This window comes from Orcinus orca, chromosome 10 (genome assembly GCF_937001465.1).
Source record: "Orcinus orca chromosome 10, mOrcOrc1.1, whole genome shotgun sequence".
NCBI lineage: Eukaryota > Metazoa > Chordata > Mammalia > Artiodactyla > Delphinidae > Orcinus > Orcinus orca.
In genome coordinates this window covers 68,266,051-68,287,983 of record NC_064568.1, presented here as the reverse complement: position 1 = coordinate 68,287,983, position 21,933 = coordinate 68,266,051, and the positions used below count along the sequence as shown (strand labels likewise).

Here is a 21,933-nt window from a genome sequence, read left to right as displayed (position 1 = left end):
TTATTTCCTGTCTATCTCTCTTCCCAGTTACACTGTGAACTCCGTGAGGGCCCAATGGGGCTTACTCCCCTTCAAATAAGGAGGAGCATATATGATGTACACAGGGCCTGGAGGACATGGGGAAGAAAATAGTTTTGTTAAATAAATTAAAAATATGGGATATAATTTAACCCTTGTTTGAAATCTGGGCTGATTCTTGGGCTAATAAATTCTCTAAATTCAGTGTTGAGCCAGTACCCAGCACAAAGCTGGATCCAAAACCTCTTTGCTGACAGAATGAATAAGGCATTAACTCTGCTACCAATAATAAAATATTGACTCTTTATTAAGCACTTACTAGGGGCTCAATATTCAGAAAGGACTTAGTATTTGACACTCTATATTTTCTTCTTTGACTTAGTATTTGACACTCAATATATTTTCTTCTTTTCTTTACGAGCATTATCACATTTGACCCTACGGTCACCCTCTAAGGTGGCCACTCAGTTTTCGAGGGAGAAACTAATTCAGAGACATTGTGTCCCCTGCCAGAGGTCACGCAGCTGACAGATGGTTCCAGTCTGGGCGACTCCAAAGCTCAGTGCTTTCAGTATTTACTTTGCCTCCCTGGCTTAATTAACCAGAACAGAATTTATGACAGCTTTTTACTTTTGTTTGAATAAAACTAGTTTTTCTTTTCTGATTACAAACATGGATAAATTCGCTTTTAAAAAAAATTCAGGCACTACAGAAAGTGAAAATGGGAACTTTTAAGACTTCTTAGAATGTTCTGTCAAGACTCATGGTAACCCTACCAGGGGTAGCAGAATTTGGAAAACATGCTCCTCATCAACTCCTCCTTCTGAGTTTTTTTTTTTTTTTTTTGCGGTACGTGGGCCTCTCACTGTTGGGGCCTTTCCCATTGCAGAGCACGGGCTTCAGATGCGCAGGCTCAGCGGCCATGGCTCACGGGCCCAGCCGCTCTGCGGCATGTGGGATCTTCCCGGACCGGGGCACGAACCCGTGTCCCCTGCATCAGCTGGCGGACTCTCAACCACTGCGCCACCAGGGAAGCCCCCTCCTCCTGAGTTTTATCTCCAGGTCAAGGAATATATATTACATACAATGACCTTTCTTTCTAGATCATTCCCTCTTCAGAGTTCTTTGGAGAGAACCGAGGAAGGTTTGCAGGTGCTAAAACTACCTCCTCCTCCTCCTTTCCCCTGACTCGTGTTTCCCATAAGAGTTTTTCTTTTCTATCCCATGGACTGGCCTTCCTCCAGCCAGGCCTAAGTTTGTTTTCTGAGCGTTGGTTTCTCTTTGGGGGTAATAAGGAAGTTGTCAAGCAAAACTGTTTTTTCCAGGGTAGCTGAGATAAGCCTCTTATCTGTGGAGAAGCGGAGAGCAGCCCTGGGATAGGATGACGGGGCTGTAGTGGGTGGCCCCTGGATTGGCTGCCCATGAGCTCACCTCCTGGGACATATGATAAAGCATCTTCTGAATCTGGAAACCGGCAGCATATTCTCCCTCAGAGAGCTGGGACTACTACCCCTCATTGGATACAACTTACAGCAGACAGGGAGTGGTGCCTACACGTTGCTGGGAGTACCCAATGCAGAGCCCCCCAGTTGGAAGGTACGGACCAAAATTGCCCTGGGACAGGAGTGACTTTCATGGTCTGAGGTTGGTTGAACGATAGTCTCCCCTTTGAAGGCTGGAGTAGTGGGTAGGTATCTTGGGGTCCTGAAAGGAGGGTAGACCCTGAATCTAGTCCCAGTGCTGCTTCTAGCTTGCAAGGCTTCAGTCTCTTCATCTCTAGAAAGATAGAAAATTCAATGATGTGATCTCAACCAGGTGTCATGCAAAGAGCTCTGAACTACCTTGGACACAGAAGCGCTGAACTCAAGTCCTAGCTTAGCAATCCTGAGCAGGGAACTTCACTTATCTGGGCCTCAGTTTCCTCATCTGTAGAACAGGGACAGCATTACATACCTCTCCTGCTCATTTCCCTAATGGAGGTTGTAGAGGTCAAGTTATAGGCTTTATGTGAAGGCACATAGTAAAGGGAAACTTCACATAAATGGGGGCGCTGTTATTACCTATGGCTGGATTAAGATTTTATCATTTTAAGTTTCTTGGAAGCTAGCCCAAGGACAGGGAGATCTTATGAAAAGAGTTCTGGTGGCCTGCTGCTCTGACAGGGATTTGAGAGGGGATTATAACATTGCATGGTCTGTGGTCTTGCATAGAGGACAAGACGGGGTGAGAGCACAGATGTGCTGGATGGAGGGGAGCCGCAGTCGTTTTTGGAGCTCTCCAGCTTTGTGTGTGATGACCCCACTGTCCCTGCAAGTCTGCCCCACTGCTGTATCATGGGGCCTGAAGTTCCACCATTAGGGAGTTCAATCTTTTGGGTTTCGAAATATCCTCAAAAGATGCAAATCCCCAACATTTTGGAAAACAGGTACCAGGTGATGTGTGTTTGATGGTGACAATCGGATTGGGCAGATGGTACAAGTCCAGCTCTTTACCTTGAGCTGTGGGTCGGCTCAGGCAGAGCTGACCAGCACAGGGGCACCACGTGGCTGCTCAGATATCTCTGTGATCTGAAGCTTTGTACAAAATCCCACTGGGCCCTGCTGTGGTCAGCCCGTGGCTGGAGCCCTCCGTCCCAGCCTGGCCTCACATTTTGAAGTGGACAAGGACCAGCTGGGGAGTTCCCAGAAACGGGTGCCCAGGCAGGGGATGGGTGCAGAAGCAATGTGATTTGAGGTCATCGGGTGATGGGCTGGAACAGAGAGGACTCGGGGTGAGGTGCCCTCTCCTCAGGCCGCGAGGGCCTGCTGCCAGCCGAGTCAGCTCAGTCTAAGGAGGACTGTCCTTAATTCCTGCCGGCTGACAGCGGAATGATTTGCCTTGAAGGGTGGTGAGTTCCCATTGCAGGAAGGGTTCCAACAGGGGATGCGAGTCTGCAAAGCAGTCCTACCCTGCAGGAGGTGGGCTGGATACTTCTTAGGTCCCTTCCAACTCTAGGAACCCGCTAAGGACCCCACAAAGGAGAAGGAACACCTGAATTGTTCCCATCTAACACCTGGGAGCTGGGCATGGGAGCAGGATGGGTCCGGTGTTGAGGGAAGAGTTGACCACCTTGTCCCCCACTCGAGTCCTGCCAGTGGAGGTTGGAGGTGTCCTCCCAGGAGCGTGTGGCCTGTGGATGGGAGGCACACCATCTCGGGAGCCCAGATGGAAGGCTTTGAGTATGAACAGGCACTCACCCTTGGGGTTCAAAGTGTCCATGCACTCACCTGTGTCGATGAAAAGTAAACGTGAGCTCAGGGTCAGCCCTTGACCCTCCAGCCCATTGACTGGCTTCCAGCCAAGAGTCTGTGAGCCCCGCAAAGATTGTTTACAATCTTTGCCTCTGGGACACAGATTTCAATACCTGGGCACACGTGAATGTCTGACTCCACGGGTACAGGTCACGGCAGGCACATGTGTGGACGTGGGTTATCTCTGTCAGTGTGAAATAGCAGATTTGCTCACTTCTAAGTGTGTGTGTGGTTGTGTATGTGTGTGTGTGTGTGTGTGCTTATGGGAGGTCTCTCAGCGTGGGAGAAAGAATTTAGAATCCAGAGAAGTGGATTCAAGCCCCAACTCTCTCCCCTTCCAGGCTGTAGGACCCTGGTCAAGTCTCTTAATCGGCAGAACCTTAATCCCCCCACTGCCAGCCTGGCCCGTTGCCAGGGCTGTGGCCAAGTTGAATTGAGATCATGAAGATGAAGGAGGTGCTGGGTGTCATGTGGCTGGTGAGCACATATCTGTGTATTGTATATTTTTTCCACAAACACTGAGAGCCTCCTAGGCAGTATGGACACAGCAGAAACCAGGCAGGCTTGGGCCCTTTCTGTGGAACGTGGATCTAGACAGGAAGGGCATTCAGCAAATAAATACTCAGATAATTATTTCCTTTACACTTGGAGTAAGGGGAATTCCAGGGTGTTATGAGTCCTTGTAAGTTTACCGTATACATGAGCATGTTGCTGGGTCACATGACCGTCTTAGCCCGTTTGGGCTGCAATCACAAACTATCATAGACTGGGTGTCTTATAAACAACAGAAATTTATTTCTCACAGTTCTGGAGGCTGGAAGTCCAAGACTCAGGCACCGACAGATTCGGTGTCTGGTGAGAGCTTCCTGGTTCAAAGACCAGGTCTCTCGGTGTCCTCATGCGGTGGAAGTGGCAAGAGAGCACTTTGGGGCCTCTTTTATAAGGGCACTAATTCCTTTCATGAGGGCTCTGCTCAAATGACTTGATTATCCCAAAGGCCCCACCTCCTACTACCATCACACTGGGGATTAGGTTTCAACATATGAATTTGAGAGGGACACAAACATTCTCAGTCTACAGCAATGAGTGTCTGTGGGTTTGACTCTGGGTCCACACACACTCTCCCTCAGAGTAACCAGCTGTTTATTGAGTATCTATTGTGTGAAGTCCAGCGGGGGCGGGGGGGGGGGGAGAAGGGGAGTGGCTAAATTCCTCTAGGAAATGGTGCCAGAGCAGTTACAAAGTAACATGACAGGTGCATGAATTAGAGAACTGTGTACAGATGAGGTCAGGGTATAATTTAGAAAATAAACCCCAAATAGTAGCATGCTTGGGAAAAACTGGCAAACTCTCCGCTCCACAGTAACTTAAGGTCAGCTCTGTGAACTTTTCTGGTGTTTTGCTGTTGTTACTTTTAAACATGTCACCGGTATACGTCATGTCTTATCAGAAGTCCTGTGATCTGCAGATCACTTGGGTATTTCTGAGCAGACTCGGACTTTGCCCTGAAATCCACTTTCTGCCAAGGCAATCAGCAAGTTTACAAGAGCAGCTGGGTTTCCATGCAGCTATGGTCTGCTGCTGTCTCAGGGTTACTGTCTGGAAGCATGGACCAGACAGGGTGGGATTTCCTGACAGGCAGGCAGAACTTGGGTGAAGTCCCAGGCAAAGAAGGGACACAAAACAAGAAAACAGAGGAAGGAAAAGAAAGACTTGCTTTGATGAATTCTAGATAGGCAGAGTTTTACAATCAGAAAGTCTGGAAAGATTTAATTTCAGCACACATAGAATTTGTATGCATGTGTATGTATGGCGTGTGTGTGTGTGGGTAATATGAAAACACCATCTTCTCAGGCTTAGAGACTTTAAAAGTCTGAGGACACGTCTGCCCCACAGAAGATCTTCCAGGGTGTCTCCCTGGGGGAGGGTAGGTTTGCCCTCCTAGGTCAGCCGCACTCTCTCAATCCTGTGCTTAGTGTTGCAAGACAGAATCTTTGGAACATTACAGAGGAGGAGCGGCCAGGGGGGTAGGAGGAGAGTGGGTCTGAGCTCTGTCACAGCCTCCCAGAGAGGAAAGAGTGGCAGGAAGAAGTAAGAGGACGAGGTATCAAACACTGCAGCACCTTGAGGGAGGATGAGGAATGGGAAGAGGTCACTGGATTAGGGTAGGAGGCCTTGGGAGATTCTGAAGTTTCTCTTCACTGGGGAAACACTCTTGGATGGCCAAGGTCACGCATCACACACACCACCTCTCCTTGCCTCTGGGCTGGGGGTTGCTCCTCCTTCACCTTCCCCTGGGCTCAGGGCACTGTTGTTCCAGGGAAGGGGTGGTCAAAACAAGGCAGTTTTCTTGAAAAAACATCACAAAAGAAAACCATTGCCAGGTGGAATTGTACTGATGCTCTGATTAGAAGTAGCAACGTGTCCTTTGAATGCAGTAGGAGGATGCTGCAACCATCAGCAATGGTGAAAACCGTTTCCATAGCAATGACAGTTTTTTAAGGAATGACTGCACCTCTTTTCTCATTAGCTGGGGAAGGATGCTGTGCCCTCATTGCGGTGGGCCCCCTCGAGCCAAGTTAGCACAGGAAGAAAAGGGGCTGGTTTGGCGGTTCTCTTACTGAACAGCTTCTCTGCCAACCTCATCCAATTTGCCCTGATCACAGGAACATACGGAGCAAGCAAAGAGAACCCTGACACCATTCAGTGAATATTTCTTTTTCTTTTCTTCCTTCCTTTCTTCCTTCCTTCCTTTCTTTCTTTCTTCCTTCCTTTCCTTTTTTCTTTCTTTCTTTCTTTTTTTCTTTCTCTCTCTCTTTCTTTCTCTCTCTCTCTCTTTCTTTCTCTCTCTCTCTCTTCCTTTCTTTCCTTTCTCTCTTTCTTTCTTTCTTTTCTTTTTCTTTTTCTTTCTTCAGCTGTGGGGCTTGTGGGATCTTACTTCCCCCACCAGGGATCAAACCTGTGCCCTTGGCTGTGAAACGTGGAGCCCTAACCACTGGACCACCAGGGAATTCCCTTAGTGAATATTTCTGGATCAGCTTACTTGGATCTTAAAATCAAATAGATCTTTGACCTAAACTTGTCTTAAGACCACGTGCTACTAAAGAGAGAAAGTAGGGACTTCCCTGGCGGTCCAGTGGTTAAGATTTCACCCTTCCACTGCAGGGGGCGTGAATTCTGCATGCCTCACAGAGCACGGCCAAAAATAATAATAATAATAAAATAAAAAATAATAAAGAGAGAGAGTAGCTATCAGGGAAATAGAGCATTACTGTCATCACCACCTACTAACACCTCCACTCCCACCCATGTGAAGAATTGAACATTCTCTTTGAGGGCACAACCTGCATCTTGCTCCCTAGCACCGACCAAACTTCCCGGTACATAGTGGGTGCCTGTTAAAGGTTTGTTGAAAGAAATTAATGAGAAGGAAGCAAAATATTTTCTTCTATGATTTCTTTTCTTATCCCACGTAACGCCACGTTTTGGAAGCACAACCGTAAGGCAGCCTCTGAGGCTTTCAAGAACATGAGTCAATTTCCAGATAAATTAGAGATGTGTGTTGCTAAAAGTTTTCATGTAACTCAAGTGTTCCTTTAAGGAACATTAAACAACAAATAAGGCCTTCCAAATTGCCTGCTTCTTTGTTTTCTCATTTCCTCCAAGACTGTCCATGTGTGGACACTCCACAGTGCCGGTGGTACCCACTGGCCTCTAGCCATCCTCCCTACCCTTCCTCCCAAGACCCATGTTAGAAGGAAGAAAGGCATCCTTGACTGTTGCTGTCACCTTCAAATCTCTCTGTTATGTCCCTGTGCCTTTTCTTCCCTCTATTTATGTATCTTCCTCACATTCACATGGATCCCTGCACATCTGAAATCATAGGTTCTTATTTTTGCCTCTAAGTGGGACATAGTAATAGAGTACATTTTAAAGTAATGAATCAGTTGGTAAACACAGAAGATACATGATACATAATACGTAAATACTTAATACACTAAATAATAGTAAATGCGTGATGAGGCTATAATTACAGATTAGAGTAGGCAATCCATAAATCTAAACTCCATAGGAATCTCTGGGAGCTCAGGACTGAGATTCAAAACATACTTTATTTTTCTTTTAACTTCCACCAAAGGGCAAAGGGTTTCTGAGCAACTCTGGGAAAATTGGAAAGCCCCAGGTGTTTCAGATTAAAGACACACTAATCAAGTGAGCTGCCCACACCCCAGCCTACTAAAAAGCTGCCCAGGAGGAGGTGGTTCTTTTGTCTTTTCCATGGGCAGCTGCTTCATTCTAGATGGAAAACGGAAGGGCCCGGGCTGCTTTAAGATGGAACTGGTGCAAATTCATTTATTGTATGTTAACTAAACATTCTTAGGTATTGTTCAGTTTACTAAATGTTTGTTATACATTTATTCCTTTGTTTAATAAGTACATCGGTCTAGGTACTCAGGATACAAGACCTAGCAAAACAGACAAAGGGGAGGGAGAGAGGTTCAGACAATAAACCACTAAACACAGAAAGATATGATATTGCCTAACATCGGGGGGTGCAGTAAAGGGGGAGACGGTGTGCTAATGGGAGTGCAATGGGAGGGCCCCTATGGGAAGGTGACATTTGAGCAGAGCCCTGAAGGAAGTGAGGGAACAAACTGTAAGGTGGTCTAGAAAGAGGGAACAGCCAGGGTGAAGACCCAAAGTGGAGCAGGCCTGAGGGACAGCAATCAGGGCTGCATGAGGGGAGTGGAGTGAGTGAGTAAGAGGGGACGGGAGAGGTGATGGGGCCGGGTCAGTGGGGCCTTGCTGGCCATTGTAAGGACTTAGACTTTGAGCCATTGGAGACAGGAGAGTGACAGGCTCTAACTTAATTTGTAAAAGCTCCCATGGCTGCTGAGGGGAGAAGTTACTGTAAGGAGGACAAGGGTAGAGCAGGGAGATCAGTTAGGAGGTGACTGCAGTAGTCCAGGTGAGCAGAGATGGGGCCTAGACCGGATGGTGGTGGAGGAGGAGAGGAGATGTGGTTCCAGGCCAGGTGTGCTTTTTTTAAAATTTATTTAATTAATTTATTTATTTTTGGCTGCGTTAGGTCTTCGTTGCTGTGCATGGCCTTTCTCTAGTTGTGGCGAGCCGGGGCTGCTCTTTGTTGCAGTGCGCGGGCTTCTCATTGCAGTGGCTTCTCTTGTGGAAGAGCACGGGCTCTAGGCACACGGGCTTCAGTAGTTGTGGCTTGTGGGCTCTAGAGCGCAGGCTCAGTAGTTGTGGCGCACAGGCTTAGTTGCTCCGCAGCATGTGGGATCTTCCCGGACCAGGGCTCGGACTTGTGTCCCCCTGCATTGGCAGACAAATTCTTAACCACTGTGCCACCAGGGAAGCCCCAGGTGTGCTTTGAAAGTGGAGCCAACAGTCTCTGCTGATGGATCAGACGTGGGGAGCAAGAGAGAGAAAGGAGTTAGGGATGACTTCAAATGTTGGACCTGAGCAATTGGAAGAACAGAATTGCCATTTACTGAGCTGTCTGGTGAAATATTCTTAACAGCCTGTGAGATAGACAGGTAGGTCTCAGACACATTTCAGATGAAGACACTGGGCCAGAAAAGCTGCAGGAGCTGCCCGCAGTCCCAAGGGGCAGGACGTGGCCTCTGGCTCCAGCTGTATTCATTTCCTATTGTTGCTGTCACAAAATACCACAAACTCTGTGGCTTTGGAATAACATGAATCAATTATCTTATGGTTCTGGAGGTCAGAAGTCCAAATTCAGGGAATTCCCTGGCCATCCGGTAGTTAGGACTCCACACTTCCACTGCAGGGGGCCGGGGCTCCATCCCTGGTCAGAGTACTAAGATCCTGCAAGCTGTGCGGTGCAGCCAAAAAAAAAGAAAGTCCAAAATCAGTCTCAATGGACTAGAATCAAGGTGTTGGCAGGGCTGTGTTCCTCCTGGAGGCTCTGGGGGACTAGCCGTGAGACCTGGGGCATGACCCCCTGTGGATCAGCTTCCTCCTCTGGGAAATGGGACAAGGGTAGCCCTTCCTCCCAGGGATGCTGAGGCATTTAAATGAGACAACAGCTTCGAGAGCTGATAGTACTCACATTAAGGGTAGGTTGGTTGGGCACATGGGTCAGCGCTGCTAGCCCACCCGGCAGACTCCGAGGCCTCTTCTAAGGGAGTTGTCTGTTTTGGTTGCAGTGCAATGGAGCTGCCGCGGGGCCCAAGGAAGCCTCTGTCAGGGAGGAGAGCCAGGTCTCTGGACAGGCTGCAGAACCCCCAGAAGGATTCAGAGTCACGGGACTGCTGGTGCATTTCCCGGCCCACCAGCCCCTCCAGAAGGCTGCTGCGCCGGACGGCCAGCGATGGGGCCAAATGTCCCAAGAGCCCAGCTCAGTCTGCGGAGGCTCAGCGCACCACGGCTGCAGCCCTCAGCCCAGAGGAGACCAGGAAGTTTCTCCCCAGTGAGCACAGGCCTCCGCAGGACACCAAGAAGGACAAGGCCCAGGGTCGGGCCCAGCAGGGGTGGCTGAAGACCATGATGAACTTCGTATCTGGGACGAGCCCTGAGGAGCCCAAGGAAAAGACCAACAAGAGGGCCAAGGGGAAGGAGGGCTTCCCCGAGCCTGCAGAAACCCCCGAGACACCGGGCGAGCCAGCTCCCAGGAAGAAAGCCCACAGCAAGAAGGCCAGCCGCAAGAAACACGGTCACAAGAAACATGGTGCTGAGGAAACCAAGGGCATCCGAGATCAGGAGGCCAAAGGGCAGGAGGCCAAGATGGCTGGTGCCTCATGCTGCGAGGAGGCTGATCTGGGCCCAGCAGCTGGGGGTGAGCAGACCATGCCCGTTTCTATGGTAACCCCACAGCCACCATCCCCCACCCCAAGGGCTAGGGTGCTCTGAGCTGGCTGCTCAAACCTCTCAACAGAGGGGGACTTGGAAGGTAGGGCCACTATCAGGAACGACACCACTTCTTTTTTTTTTATAAGATTTAAAAAATATGTATTTTATTTATTATCATTTATTTTTGGCTGCATCGGGTCTTCATTGCTGCGCGAGAGCTTTCTCTAGTTGCGGTGAGCGGGGGCTACTCTTCATTGAGGTGCGAGGGCTTCTCATTGTGGTGGCTTCTCTTGTTGTGGAGCACGGGCTCTAGGCGCATGGGCTTCAGTAGTTGTGGCACGTGGGCTTTAGAGCGCAGGCTCAGTAGTTGTGGCGCACGGGCTTAGTTGCTCCGCGGCATGTGGTATCTTCCTGGACCAGGGCACGAATCTGTGTCCCCCTGCATTGGCAGGCGGATTCTTAATCACCACGCCACCAGGGAAGTCCAGCACCACTTCTCTGAGGCAGAGCAGCACCGTGGCTGAGAACTTGAGGTCAAACCCCAGTTCCACCACTCGCTGGCTGTGTGACCCGAGGCTGGCGACTTTCCTCTCTGAGCCTCCATTTTTTTTCCCCCTTGATACAATGGAGATTATAACAGTTGCTATCTCGGGGGGTGGCCATGGCCCAGAGCTGACACATGGGAAGTGCTTCATAAGTGGCAAATGTTATTGTTAAGTACTCTGGTTTGAGGAGCATGGACCAGGGAGAAATAGGAAGACAGAGGGGAATCAAGGAGGGAAGCCCTACCCACCAACACTAGTCTACATGTGAGGACTGGGGGTGGGTGACAGGGAAATAGAAACAGCTTGCTTCTGGGGTGCAGGTTCTAGACTTGGCTCCATCAGGAATAAACTTGCTGTGTGACCTTGAGCAAGTTGCTGTCCCTCTCTGGAACCTTTGATTCTCGTTTGTAAAATGAAGGAGCTGTTCCCCAAGGTGCCTTCCTTTTCTGACGCTTAGCGTCCTGGAGTTGAATGTTCCACAGGCTGCTGGAGGAAGATGAAGCTTTGCCCTATAGGACTCAAAACTCACCATGTTTTTAATGGGGGAGAAGGGACACAAGGAAGATCCAAGATATTTTGGGGGTGGGGGGGAGGATGTCTGGGTAGAGGCAGCCTCTTTTCAAATGGAAATCTCAGTGGGTTTCTGATTTTTTTTGGTTAAGCCTAGAGCTGCTCCAGTAGTCCCTGTCCTGCTGTGAATTCTATGCTGTTTTATTGTGTTGATGAACAAAGTTGGAAGAATGTCACTGACACCCACACACTGCCCCACTCACTTGGTTTCATCTTTATTACAGGAGGGGAAGTTTCTGACCTCCCCCAGTTCTCCCTCCTTGAAGGTGGAGGTGCTGGAGTCCGGAAGGTTTCTTCCCAAGCCACAGGTCGCCAGGGAGAAGAGGAGCTCGGAAAGCCTGACAGTGAGTCAGAATCTTCTTAGTGACCTCTTTGCCTGCAGCTGGGGCAGCTGTTGGCAAACGAGGTGAAGTGCTCCCGATGCCTGCTTAGACCTCTCAAAATGTGTGTGCTGATCTCACTGGTTCTGGTGCTTCTGGTCACATTTACATTAGAGTTTCACAGAAGGGAGTCTCAGGAATTAGACTGGCTGCTGGCAAATACTCCTGCCTTGTGTGTTGAGCATGGGACTTTTTTTTTTTTTAGTCATTTTAAACTCATAGAAGGAATATATACATATATATACATACACATACATACACATATATATTTAAATATAGAGAAGAGTGGAAAGAGTAGTTCTATGCACACTCATATACTCACAATTGTTAACAGTTGGCCATATTTGCTTCGTGTGTGTATAATTTTGTTGCTGAACCATTTTAAGTAAAATGATCCTTCAACCTTAAATCTTAAGCACATATCTGCAAGAAATAAGAACAGTCTCATACACAACCATAGTCTTGTTATTGCCCCTAATAAAAGAAATAATGCTGTATTAATCTAATTCCCTACAAAGAATGGGCATATTTTATTTTATATTTTATTTATTTATTTTTTAAATGAATTAAGTTATTTACTTATTTTTGGCTGTGTTGGGTCTTCGTTGCTGTGCGTGAGCTTCCTCTAGTTGCGGCGAGCGGGGGCTACTCTTTGTTGAGGTTTGCCGGCTTCTCATTGCGATGGCTTCTCTTGTTGCAGAGCACGGGCTCTAGGTGCACGGGCTTCAGTAGTTGCGGCACGTGGGCTCAGTACTTGTGGCTCACAGGTTCTAGAACACAGACTCAGTAGTTGTGGCTCACGGGCTTAGTTGCTTCGCAGCATGTGGGATCTTCCCGGACCAGGGCTCAAACCTCTGTCCCCTGCATTGGCAGGCGGATTCTTAACCACTGCACCACCAGCGAAGTCCCAAGAATGGGCATATTTTAAACGATATGAAATGGAGAAGCTATGCATCTGTCAAAGAATAGCGAAAAGGCATTTAATTGGTTATTTTGCAGGATAACTGTTTTCTCACATGAGAGGGAGTTGTCAGGTAGACTGAGTCAAAGTACAAAAGCCTAACCGGATTTAGAAATGAGAGAGAAGAGAGGGGTGAAAAAACCTGCAGATAGCCTGGGAGGAGGGAATCTTGTTTGCACCTTCTTTTGTGTAATCTGATCAGCTGGCAACTAAGCAGAGGCTCCTTTGGGCACATTGTCTTTGGGTAGGTCGACTGGAATATCAAAGAAAACCATTTATGTTGTTTGGGCTTCTCTGTAAACCCTTGGCAGTGTAGTTGGGGCACCAACGGGGCAGGCTACCTGTGTCATGCCTGCTGGAGTGCCTCTGTCCAGCTTAGTTAGGCCTGGTCTCCATCATTTCCCCTGCTGGAATTTTGTAGGTTGGATCAACATTAGCCTTGCAAAGTATTTCCAAGCACAGTCTCTCATTTGATGGCCTGACAGCCTTCTGAGGGAACCAGGACGGGGATTATGATCCACACTTCACAGAGGAAGAGATGAAGGCCCAGAGAGATTAAGAGACTTACCCAAGGTCACACAGCTTGTCAAACCCCAAGTAGATACGCACAGATCTGCAATGTTCAAAGGAAATCATGGGGCACAAGTTGAATGCTTAAAGGACTGACTCGAAACTTCCTGCATAAAATTTCATGCTTTGGTCTAGTACCCTTCGCCTGTGGATCTTCCAAGCCTCTCTCAGAAGGACCAGCCCCTGTAATGTGGTGCTTCTCCCACACCCCACCTTCCGTGCTAAAGGAGTTGTTTTAAGAGGACCCTGAAGGCCCAAGTTGGTCTCAGAACTCCAAGACAGTCATTAGAAAGGATTCTCTGTGCATCTAGAAAGATTAACTGGGTGCATTTGTTTTCTTCCAGAGGATACCATCATCCAGAAGATAGCGGGATTTCTCAAAAAAGTGGGAGACCAGTGGGAAGAAGAGGTGAGGGGCAAACTGTCTGCACAGATGCCCAGGGGCCTGCTGCCTTCCCCTCCTCCTCCTTGCTCGAGCCCACCTGTCCTTCTGGGCCTCAGCGCTCCCCTGCTCCAGGCTCTGTCACCTCCCTTGCCTGGGGCCGCCCTGAAGCCCTTGGTTGCCCCTCAGTTGCTTCTTGGGGAGCTTTCCCCTCTCCTCAAGGTCAGGGGCTTGACCCAGTTTCTCTCATCTCCCCCACAGCAGCATCAAGCCTCTCAGCCAGAGGTGGCTCCTCAAAACCCAGCACCAGGCTTCAGGAAGAAACCCCAAGAGAGAAAGTCTAGCCTCAAGAAAGCCTTTTCTCATAAGAAACATGGTTTTGAGGAGCCCAAGAGAGCACAGGCTGCAGATGTTTCCAGCCCAGAGTCCCGGCCGCCCAAGAGGCCCAGCTTTCTGCCCCTGTGTGTTGGTGGCCATCGACCCTCCAGCTCCAGCAGCCCAGGTGAGCAGGCTCACAGTTACCACGGCAACACTGCAGCTGCCTACTGCGCTGGAACCTTCCCCAAGGCTTGCATTGGCCATTTTCAGAGCTGCCATCCCAGTTCTGACTTTTGCTCTGCCCTAAGCAGTGTGGGGAGGGCAAAAGGGATACCTCCACGCATGAAGCCTCACTGTCTAGGCAACCCAGCTAAGCCCCTGGTGGAAATTGTGTTCAGAGATTTCCCCCAACTATCCTCTTCTCTCCGTAGCCTCAGCTTCTGCACCTTGGCAGGGGGTAGCATGTGCAGGAAGGAACTGGAGCCTGGGAGGCAGGAGACCTGGGTTCTGGGCTCCATCTCTGTGCCTCAATCTCCTTGCCTGTAAAATGAGACACTTCCCTGCTGTGTATCTATATGCAATCAGTTCTCATTTTATGAATTACATCTTATTATCCTCATTTCACAGACGAGGGAACTGAGGCTTAGGGAGGTAAAAGAATGTGTTTGTGGTCACATGGCCCATCAGTGATGGAGCCAGAGCTACAGGGAGAAAGGGTCAGCCTGGGTGTCAGGGAGGAACAGCCCAGCAGGTCATCTTGGCCAGAAGAATGTATACTTTAAAAAGGAGAAGGCAATGTTTAACACCAAAGAGTGGATCCCCAGTGGTGGGATTTCAGGCCACAAGGGGAGATATTTTCATGTAGGGGGATCCTGGCTGTGATGAGTTTAATTCGCGCCAGGGCATCAGGCATTTACTCTCCAATTCATGGATCAAGTCAAGATGGTGGAGGGATGAGGTCTCCAGGGGAGGGAGGAGAGGGGAGCAAAGCCCAGGAAAGGCAGCTGTATGGAAGTGCAAAGGGATGAGGGAGCTTGGTCTTCAGTACATCAGAGCCACGGCCCTGCCCAGCAGCTCCCCGCCACCCCAGCAAGGCCTTTGCACGCACTAGCCACAGAGTGCACTTTGGAGTCTCTGCTGACTTCTGTGCATTAGTTAACACCCTCAGACTGATGAAGCTCACTCACCATTTCCTCTTCTCAGGTGTGGAAAAACCTGAATTCCAAGAGACTCTGTCTACAGATGGTGGGGATCCAAGTCCCTTCGAGCTTTCCAACCCAGCAGGAAGCCGGGGACCCGAAGAGGACCTGCAGCTGGACAGAGCCTCGGAATTCAGTCAGTACCCCCTCTCCTTTTCTCAGAGGCCCCTTGGAAGATGTCTGGTCTGACCCCTCTACTTGCAGAAGAGAAACTGAACCAGAGAGAGGCAGTGACCTGTCCTTACCTGCCTCTGAGTGAAGCAGGCTGGGGAGGCAGCTCAGGGTCCAGAGCACAGGCCCCGAGCCAGGCTGCTGTTACTCTGTCTGAGTCTCAGCTGTAAAACCACAACAGTGATAACATCCTCCTTGGTGAGGCCAACATAAGGCGATACAAGGAAAGCATCAGCCCATGGCAAGGGCTCGATAGATGGTACGATCTTTGGGCCTGGATTCAAATTTGGGCTCTGACCTCTCCAGCTTTGTGATCTTGGACAAGCTACTTCATCTCTGGTCTCAGTTTCCTCATCTGTAAAATGGGGATAATAATAGTACCTACTCTCTAGAGTCGTTGGAGGCTCTATATGAATTAATGATGATAATGCATTTAGAGCAGTGCCCATGAGCAGCTAATAAGTTGTCAGCAGCCATTTGCTGTGACTATTAGTGTTATTGTCATGTAGCCCAGCTTGAGAGCATAGCCTCAGGAGAAGTGAAGAGGGTAGGAAAGGGGGTAGGGGCCTTAGGAGAGAAGCTGAACCAGTGGTAGCTGCCATAACTATTATTATTATTTTATCATTGGCAGAGCCGAGCCTAAGATCATATAATCACTGTCAGTTCTGTGTGTCTGAAGATCTGCTTCCCCTACCTCCCCCATTCTGCCTTGTTTGCTTTTCACAGAAAATGTGCCTTGAAGGAGAATTGAGAAGGGCCCTTGTTCTACCTAGAAGAGGAGGAAAGAGCGGGGTGAGGGGACTTGTGGGGGCCAGGCCTTTCCTTATGGTCTTGAGACACCTTCTCCTGGAGGCAGGGGCCTCGGCTGTTTCCTGCACCTAACAAGGCACATCTAGGCCCTTCCTCAGTGGTAAATGAATAAGTGAATGTGTTCCCGTGAAGCCAGCTCTGCCCGCAGGTTACCTCTGAGGAATCTGTGGTCCCCATGGGTTGGGCCTGAGACAACCTTAAAGGCAAGCTCATTAGCACCCCACCCTGGAGACCTGTGAGAATCCTCCAGGGAGCCATTGGGCCTTAGGAAATGAAGACTGACCATAGAAAGGCTTTTCTCAACACTCAAGGGTGAGCAACCGCTTTGTTCTTTTTTAGAATTTATCCAGGAGATCATGGACCTACTCCAAGATGCAGAGGAGCAGGGGGGAGACAAGGTGAGGAAGACATTCCCCATGTAGACACTGACCCTCACTATGGACACCCCTACCCCTACCTGGCACAATAACTTCCCTGCCCCTCCCCCAATTCTACATCTTGCCAGAGCCTGGCTCCAGTCTCTCCTTCCCAGAGCCTCCTCTGACCGCTGCAGGCTGTACTTGTTTCCCCAGCTCTGAGCACCAATCACCCTTCTCCCCCGGCCACACCCTCTGGTCCATAGTGGGTCTCTGTTTGTTTCAGGCGATGGTCTCTTTCCTCCACTCACTTGTAACCTCCTCAAAGTAAGGGACCCTGACTCAGTTTCTCTTATCTCCCCCACAGCAACTTCAAGTCCAGGAGGCACAAGTGGCTGTAGGAAACCTGGCCCCAACCTCCAGAAAGAAATCACAAGAGAAAAAGTCCAGTTTCAGAAAAGCCTTTTCTCATAAGAAACATGGCTTGAAGGAGCCCAAGAGAGGGGCTGCTGCAGGTGCTGCCAGTCCAGAGTCCCGGCCGTCAAAGAGGCCCAGCTTTCTGCCCCTGTGTGTTGGTGGCCATCGACACTCTATCTCCAGCAACCCTGGTGAGCGGGCCTGGGGTTGCCATGGTAACAGAGGCTGCCTCTGGCCCCTAGGCTTCTCCAGGGTAGGGTCGGCCAGCTGCTTGGTGTCCTGTACAGTCTTGACTTTCACTCTCTGCTCTGAGCTGAGTGGGGAGGTGTGGGAGGGCTGTGGAGAGGAGAAAGGGGTCGGTTGCTGCCAGGACCCACCCCTATGACACACACCTTCCCTCCCCCCCGACCATAAACACCTAAAAACAAATGTGGTATGAGAGCAGTGCATCTGTTCCTCAGATACATGCGTCAGAATCACCTGGAAAGCTCATAGAAAAACAGAAACCCAGGTTAGATGAAGTAGGATATGGCCTGGGCTTCCGTTTTTTCACTACACCGAACTATGAGGACCACTGGTGTACAACAAATTCTCCTGACATTTATGGAGTGCCCGCTGCCTGCCACGTTCACACATATTATCTCATTTAACACCCCCACTCACAACCCTGTGAGGTCAGTCCTGTTACTCCCATTTGACAGATGGAGAAAGTGAGGTTCAGACAGGCTAAGTGACTTGGCAAAGGCTCACAGAGTTAAAGGGGAAGTGGGCTCACTGGGTGGGACCTGTTGGTAGGCCTGCTTGTTTTCCTCCCAGACCATGAGGAGGCAAAGGGGGTGGTTGGAAGAAAGAATGAGATTTCTGGAGGCGCAAAAAGCACTGTGAACTCCTCTGAGGCAGGTCCAGTGGGGCTGGGGGTTCCCAAGGAGGCTGGGAAACCAGGACCCTTCTCGAGCCAGAGCCTTTGGACAGCTTCTTGTCAGAACCTGGGTTCAGCAATGTGCTGGTGGATTTGAGACAGGTGCAAACACACTCACACCAACTCCTCTTTGCCCTCAGATCCGGAGGATGTGGAGTTCCAGGAGTCCTCGCCTGCAGAAGGGGGGCCAGTTGGATCCTCAGAAGCACCCTCCCAGGCCAGAAGCCACAAGCCAGAAGCAGGACCTCAGCCACATGGAGCAAATGAATCTAGTTCGTGCCACCCTGCTCTCTCCTGGGACAGCTTCCCCGGGGCTTCCCTTTTGCATGGATTTCACAGCCTGAATCCTAGTAGCGAACTGGGAAGACAGCTGACAAGTACCCCAGGAGGCTCTAGAAGGGCAGAGAGGAGACAGGGTTGGCCTTTGAACAGGCACTGGTGGGGCAGAGTTGCAGGTGGACAACCTTCTTCAGGTAGAGAATACCTGTCCATTCTGTGGGATGTAATTTCACCCCCACCACATGCCACTGCTTTGCCTGAATGTTTCATATAAAATTCCTGTCTTGCTCTGGGTCTCATAACCAGTGGCGCACTGGCAAACAAACTCTGGGTAAGGGCAGGGGGATTGGGGGAAGCCCTGATTTGTAGCATTTGCAGATTTCTGTGGTATAAAATTCCCACCACGGCCAATTTCAAGCTGCTGACAGTTTATAACAGCAGGTCCACAAATGTCCTGAGTATTTACAATTAACTCTCGGTGCAAGCAGGAGTTTGCTTGCTTTTTATAGCCCAGGCTGATGGTACATTCCCGTTGCATCAGTAGCCATGGCATTTGCCCTCCCTACATTCTGAGGAGTTGTTCCTGGCCCCAGCTCCCATTCCTGACTACTCTGTAGCCTGGATAAGGTCTCAGTTTCCCCATCTGTCAGAATGGAGCTGAATGTGGTGACAGGTGAGGCTCCGCAGGCCGAATTGCCTTCTATTTCTATACAGCTAACCAAAACAAAGCTCACATGCTCCAGCCCTAGTTTAGGGGAAGATTTTTCTTTGCCCTTCATATCTAATCTGTGTACTGTGTTTTAGAGACAAAATACTTCTGCAATCGATGGATGGGTTATTACACAACAACATGTAATCCCTCAATCCCTCAATCCTTCTTTATTTTCCTTAGAGGAGCTGATCATCCAGAAGCTGGTGGCCCTTCTCCAAGAAGTGGATGGCCAGTTGGGGGAGCAGGTGAGGATTGCTCAGTCTCCACAAGGACTGGACCCAAGTTCAGTCCCCATCTTTGCATCTGGGTGACCGTGGTAGGCCCCTTAACCTCTATGAGCCTCTGTTTTCTCTTTTGCAAAATGGGGGATAAATACCTACTTGCCAAGGTTAGTGCATCTACAGAAAATGCCAGACACATAGCAGATGAGATCAATGTTAACTTAAAAATAATATAAACCTATGTGGCTCCCCCTGCCAGCCGGGACCTCCCCCAGTCCAAATCCTCCTTGAAGTTCAGTTCATGAGCCACCTCCCGGGAAACCTCCTTCCCTGAGTCCCGCTGATCTCGTCCTCTGCTATCTGCCGTTCACTCTGTTTTGGCACGCACTTCAGTAATTATAAGGTCTCCAATTCTTTCAAACTTTTATTGGAGTTTCTTCCCTTGCTAGGTAGAGTGTAACATAGGGTTCCCTGCCTTTGAAAACCTCACAGACTACTTGGAGAGACAAACGCAGATCGCATATGAAGAGGAGTTACGTGTGAGCACAAGTCAGAGATGAGTCATCAGTGTAGCTGACCTTGTTAGAGCCTCTCCTTACCACCACAGAGCACCTGGCCCAGCTCCCAACTGCCAGTACCTGCATCCCTTTGCCTGAGGACTGGCCCCCAGAGCCATTTACCACCCACAGGTTAGGCCAGAATGAGCACTCTCCACCTCCCCAGGAGCAGCCCTCAACCACTGGCTGATGCGAGCTGGTGTACACATACCCCAGCTCCCTTATCCTTTGGAGGGATAACTCTGTGGTGTGTGTTCTTCGAGGGTTCCCAGAGTGCCCCGAGGGGCTCAGGCTCAGCTGCCAGCCTGAGTGGGATGCCTTCCCATTCTTGCCCCAGGTCTCCATTCCCCCATCTGTGTTTGCCAGGATCACTTACCACATAAGTGAGCCGTGTCCGAGTCCCGGTCTCAGGATCTGCCTCTGGGGGGAACTCAACTTAAGACATTTAGGTATTAAGAGGAGGAGGCTTAGGGTGGGAACTAAAATTCATCCAACATCCACTTTGCATAAAACATTAAACTATCTCACTTCATCTCCTCCCCCCAACGACAGTGTTGGGGAGACACATATTATTACCCCCATTTTACACATGAGCGGTCACACAGCTAGTAAAGGCTATTTAAGCATCTGTTATCTGAATCTAAAGACCTACATTTTTTTTTTCCCCCACTTTGTTCTGCTGGTACAGTTGTACCTTGCAGAACAGATTCTGAGAGGCTGGGGATGGTAGATGAATTTAACAAGGGGTGCTTGTCCCAGGGACAATGAGGCACCCAGCCTGGCTGCATCCAGTTGGGGGAGGGAGATGCTGTGGGGAGGGGGCTCCCTGCTGGCAACACTGACGACCTGCCTTCATTTCTGCTTCCAGTTCAGGCAACACCCCAACTTTAAGAAGTTTTTCTACAAGCTTCCAGACTCTTCCCTCAGAAATCTCGTAGCCACCCTGCGCCCCCAGGAGGCCCACTCCACGGAGCCCAAGAGACCCTACCCGTTTGTCTTTGGCTTGGCTAACAAATGTGCTGGCAGCAATCACCAAGCCGTCCTCAGCCTCACGGGCCTACACTACAGGCGACCGAGTTTTAGCCAGTTCCCATACAGGGAGGACCAGCAGGTGAGAAAGCGCAATATGGCATGAGGGGCCACAGACTCACAATCACAAGGATCTGCCTACAGCCCTCTCCCCTCCCCTGCTTACTTCAGGACTTCTGGGATCCAGCTCAAATGCCACCACCTTGTCAAGGCCTTCTGAGACAATTCTACGCCACAGCAGCCTCTTTCTTTTCCAAACCACGCCCTCTTTGCCTGCTCATTAGCTAATCAGCATCTTCTTTATTTGGTCTCTCACTGGATGTGCATTTTCACACTTCTTGACATCAGTGTGGGATGTTGGACCAGCTACTATCTTAGCCGCCCTCTTATGATTCCATGGGTTGTGCTGCTTGGCTTTCCAATTGAGACTGTCGTAAAATTTAGAGAACAAAGTAAAGTAAGATCACGTATCAAATAAGGTAGGTGAGAAGGATCCCTGGGGCTGTTTGGTTCTGGAAGGCTTCCTGGAGGCCATTCTTCACTGACCTTGCCTTGATTGATTAATTAAGAATAGCCTCTTTTTTGAATTATGGTTTTCTCAGGGTATACACCCAGTAGTGCAGGACAGGTGTAAAGACGCAGATGTAGAGAATGGACTTGAGGACATGGGGAGGGGGGAGGGTAAGCTGGGACAAGTGAGAGAGTGGCATGGACATACATACACTACCAAACGTAAAATAGATAGCTAGTGGGAAGCAGCATAGCACAGGGAGATGAGCTCGGTGCTTTGTGACCACCTGGAGGGGTGGGATAGGGAGAGTGGGAGGGAGGCACAAGAGGGAGGGGATATGGGGATATATGTATACATATAACTGATTCACTTTGTGATACAGCAGAAACTAACACAACATTGCAAAGCAATTATACTCCAATAAAGATGTTAAAAAAAAAAAAGAATAGCTTCTCCACTGCCATCACTCAGCCTTTTTTTTTTGGCATAAGGGGATCTTAGCTCCCCGACCAGGGATCGAACCTATGCCCCCTGCAGTGGAAGCTTGGAGTCCTAACCACTGGACCGCCAGGGGATTCCCCATCACTCACTCTTTTGACTGGTTTCATGCTTTTCCTAATAATCCCCCCTTCCCTGAGGCTGTAGGATGGTTCCTGTAGAGATAAAACTTAACGCATTTTTTTTAATCTGAATTTTCTGTTGGACTCTAATAGAGATTTCCCCACTCTTTTCAAATTCTCTTAAGATGACCTGCTTACAAACATTTGACCAGATCTATAGTGCAGAAACCACTGAATGAAGTTGTGATTTTAAAGGAATGAAATGTCCTATTGGTGTTGGACACATAGGACCAGAACTTCTATATCCAAATTGTCCCCTGGGAAACC

General features: G+C 49.4%; 1 protein-coding gene across 1 annotated transcript; it reads left to right on the top strand.

The window, feature by feature from the left end:
• Positions 1–930: 930 nt before the first annotated feature.
• BNIP5 (BCL2 interacting protein 5) lies at positions 931–21,380 on the top strand. Its single transcript, XM_049716151.1, has 12 exons — positions 931–1,662; positions 9,497–10,125; positions 11,479–11,617; positions 13,301–13,383; positions 13,477–14,049; positions 15,069–15,200; positions 15,780–15,782; positions 16,385–16,443; positions 16,769–17,009; positions 17,878–18,009; positions 18,909–18,973; positions 20,375–21,380. Exons 1-12 carry the CDS (start codon positions 1,592–1,594, stop codon positions 20,639–20,641), a joined length of 2,394 nt encoding a protein of 797 aa, XP_049572108.1. The 5' UTR covers positions 931–1,591; the 3' UTR covers positions 20,642–21,380.
• The last annotated feature ends 553 nt before the right edge of the window (positions 21,381–21,933 follow it).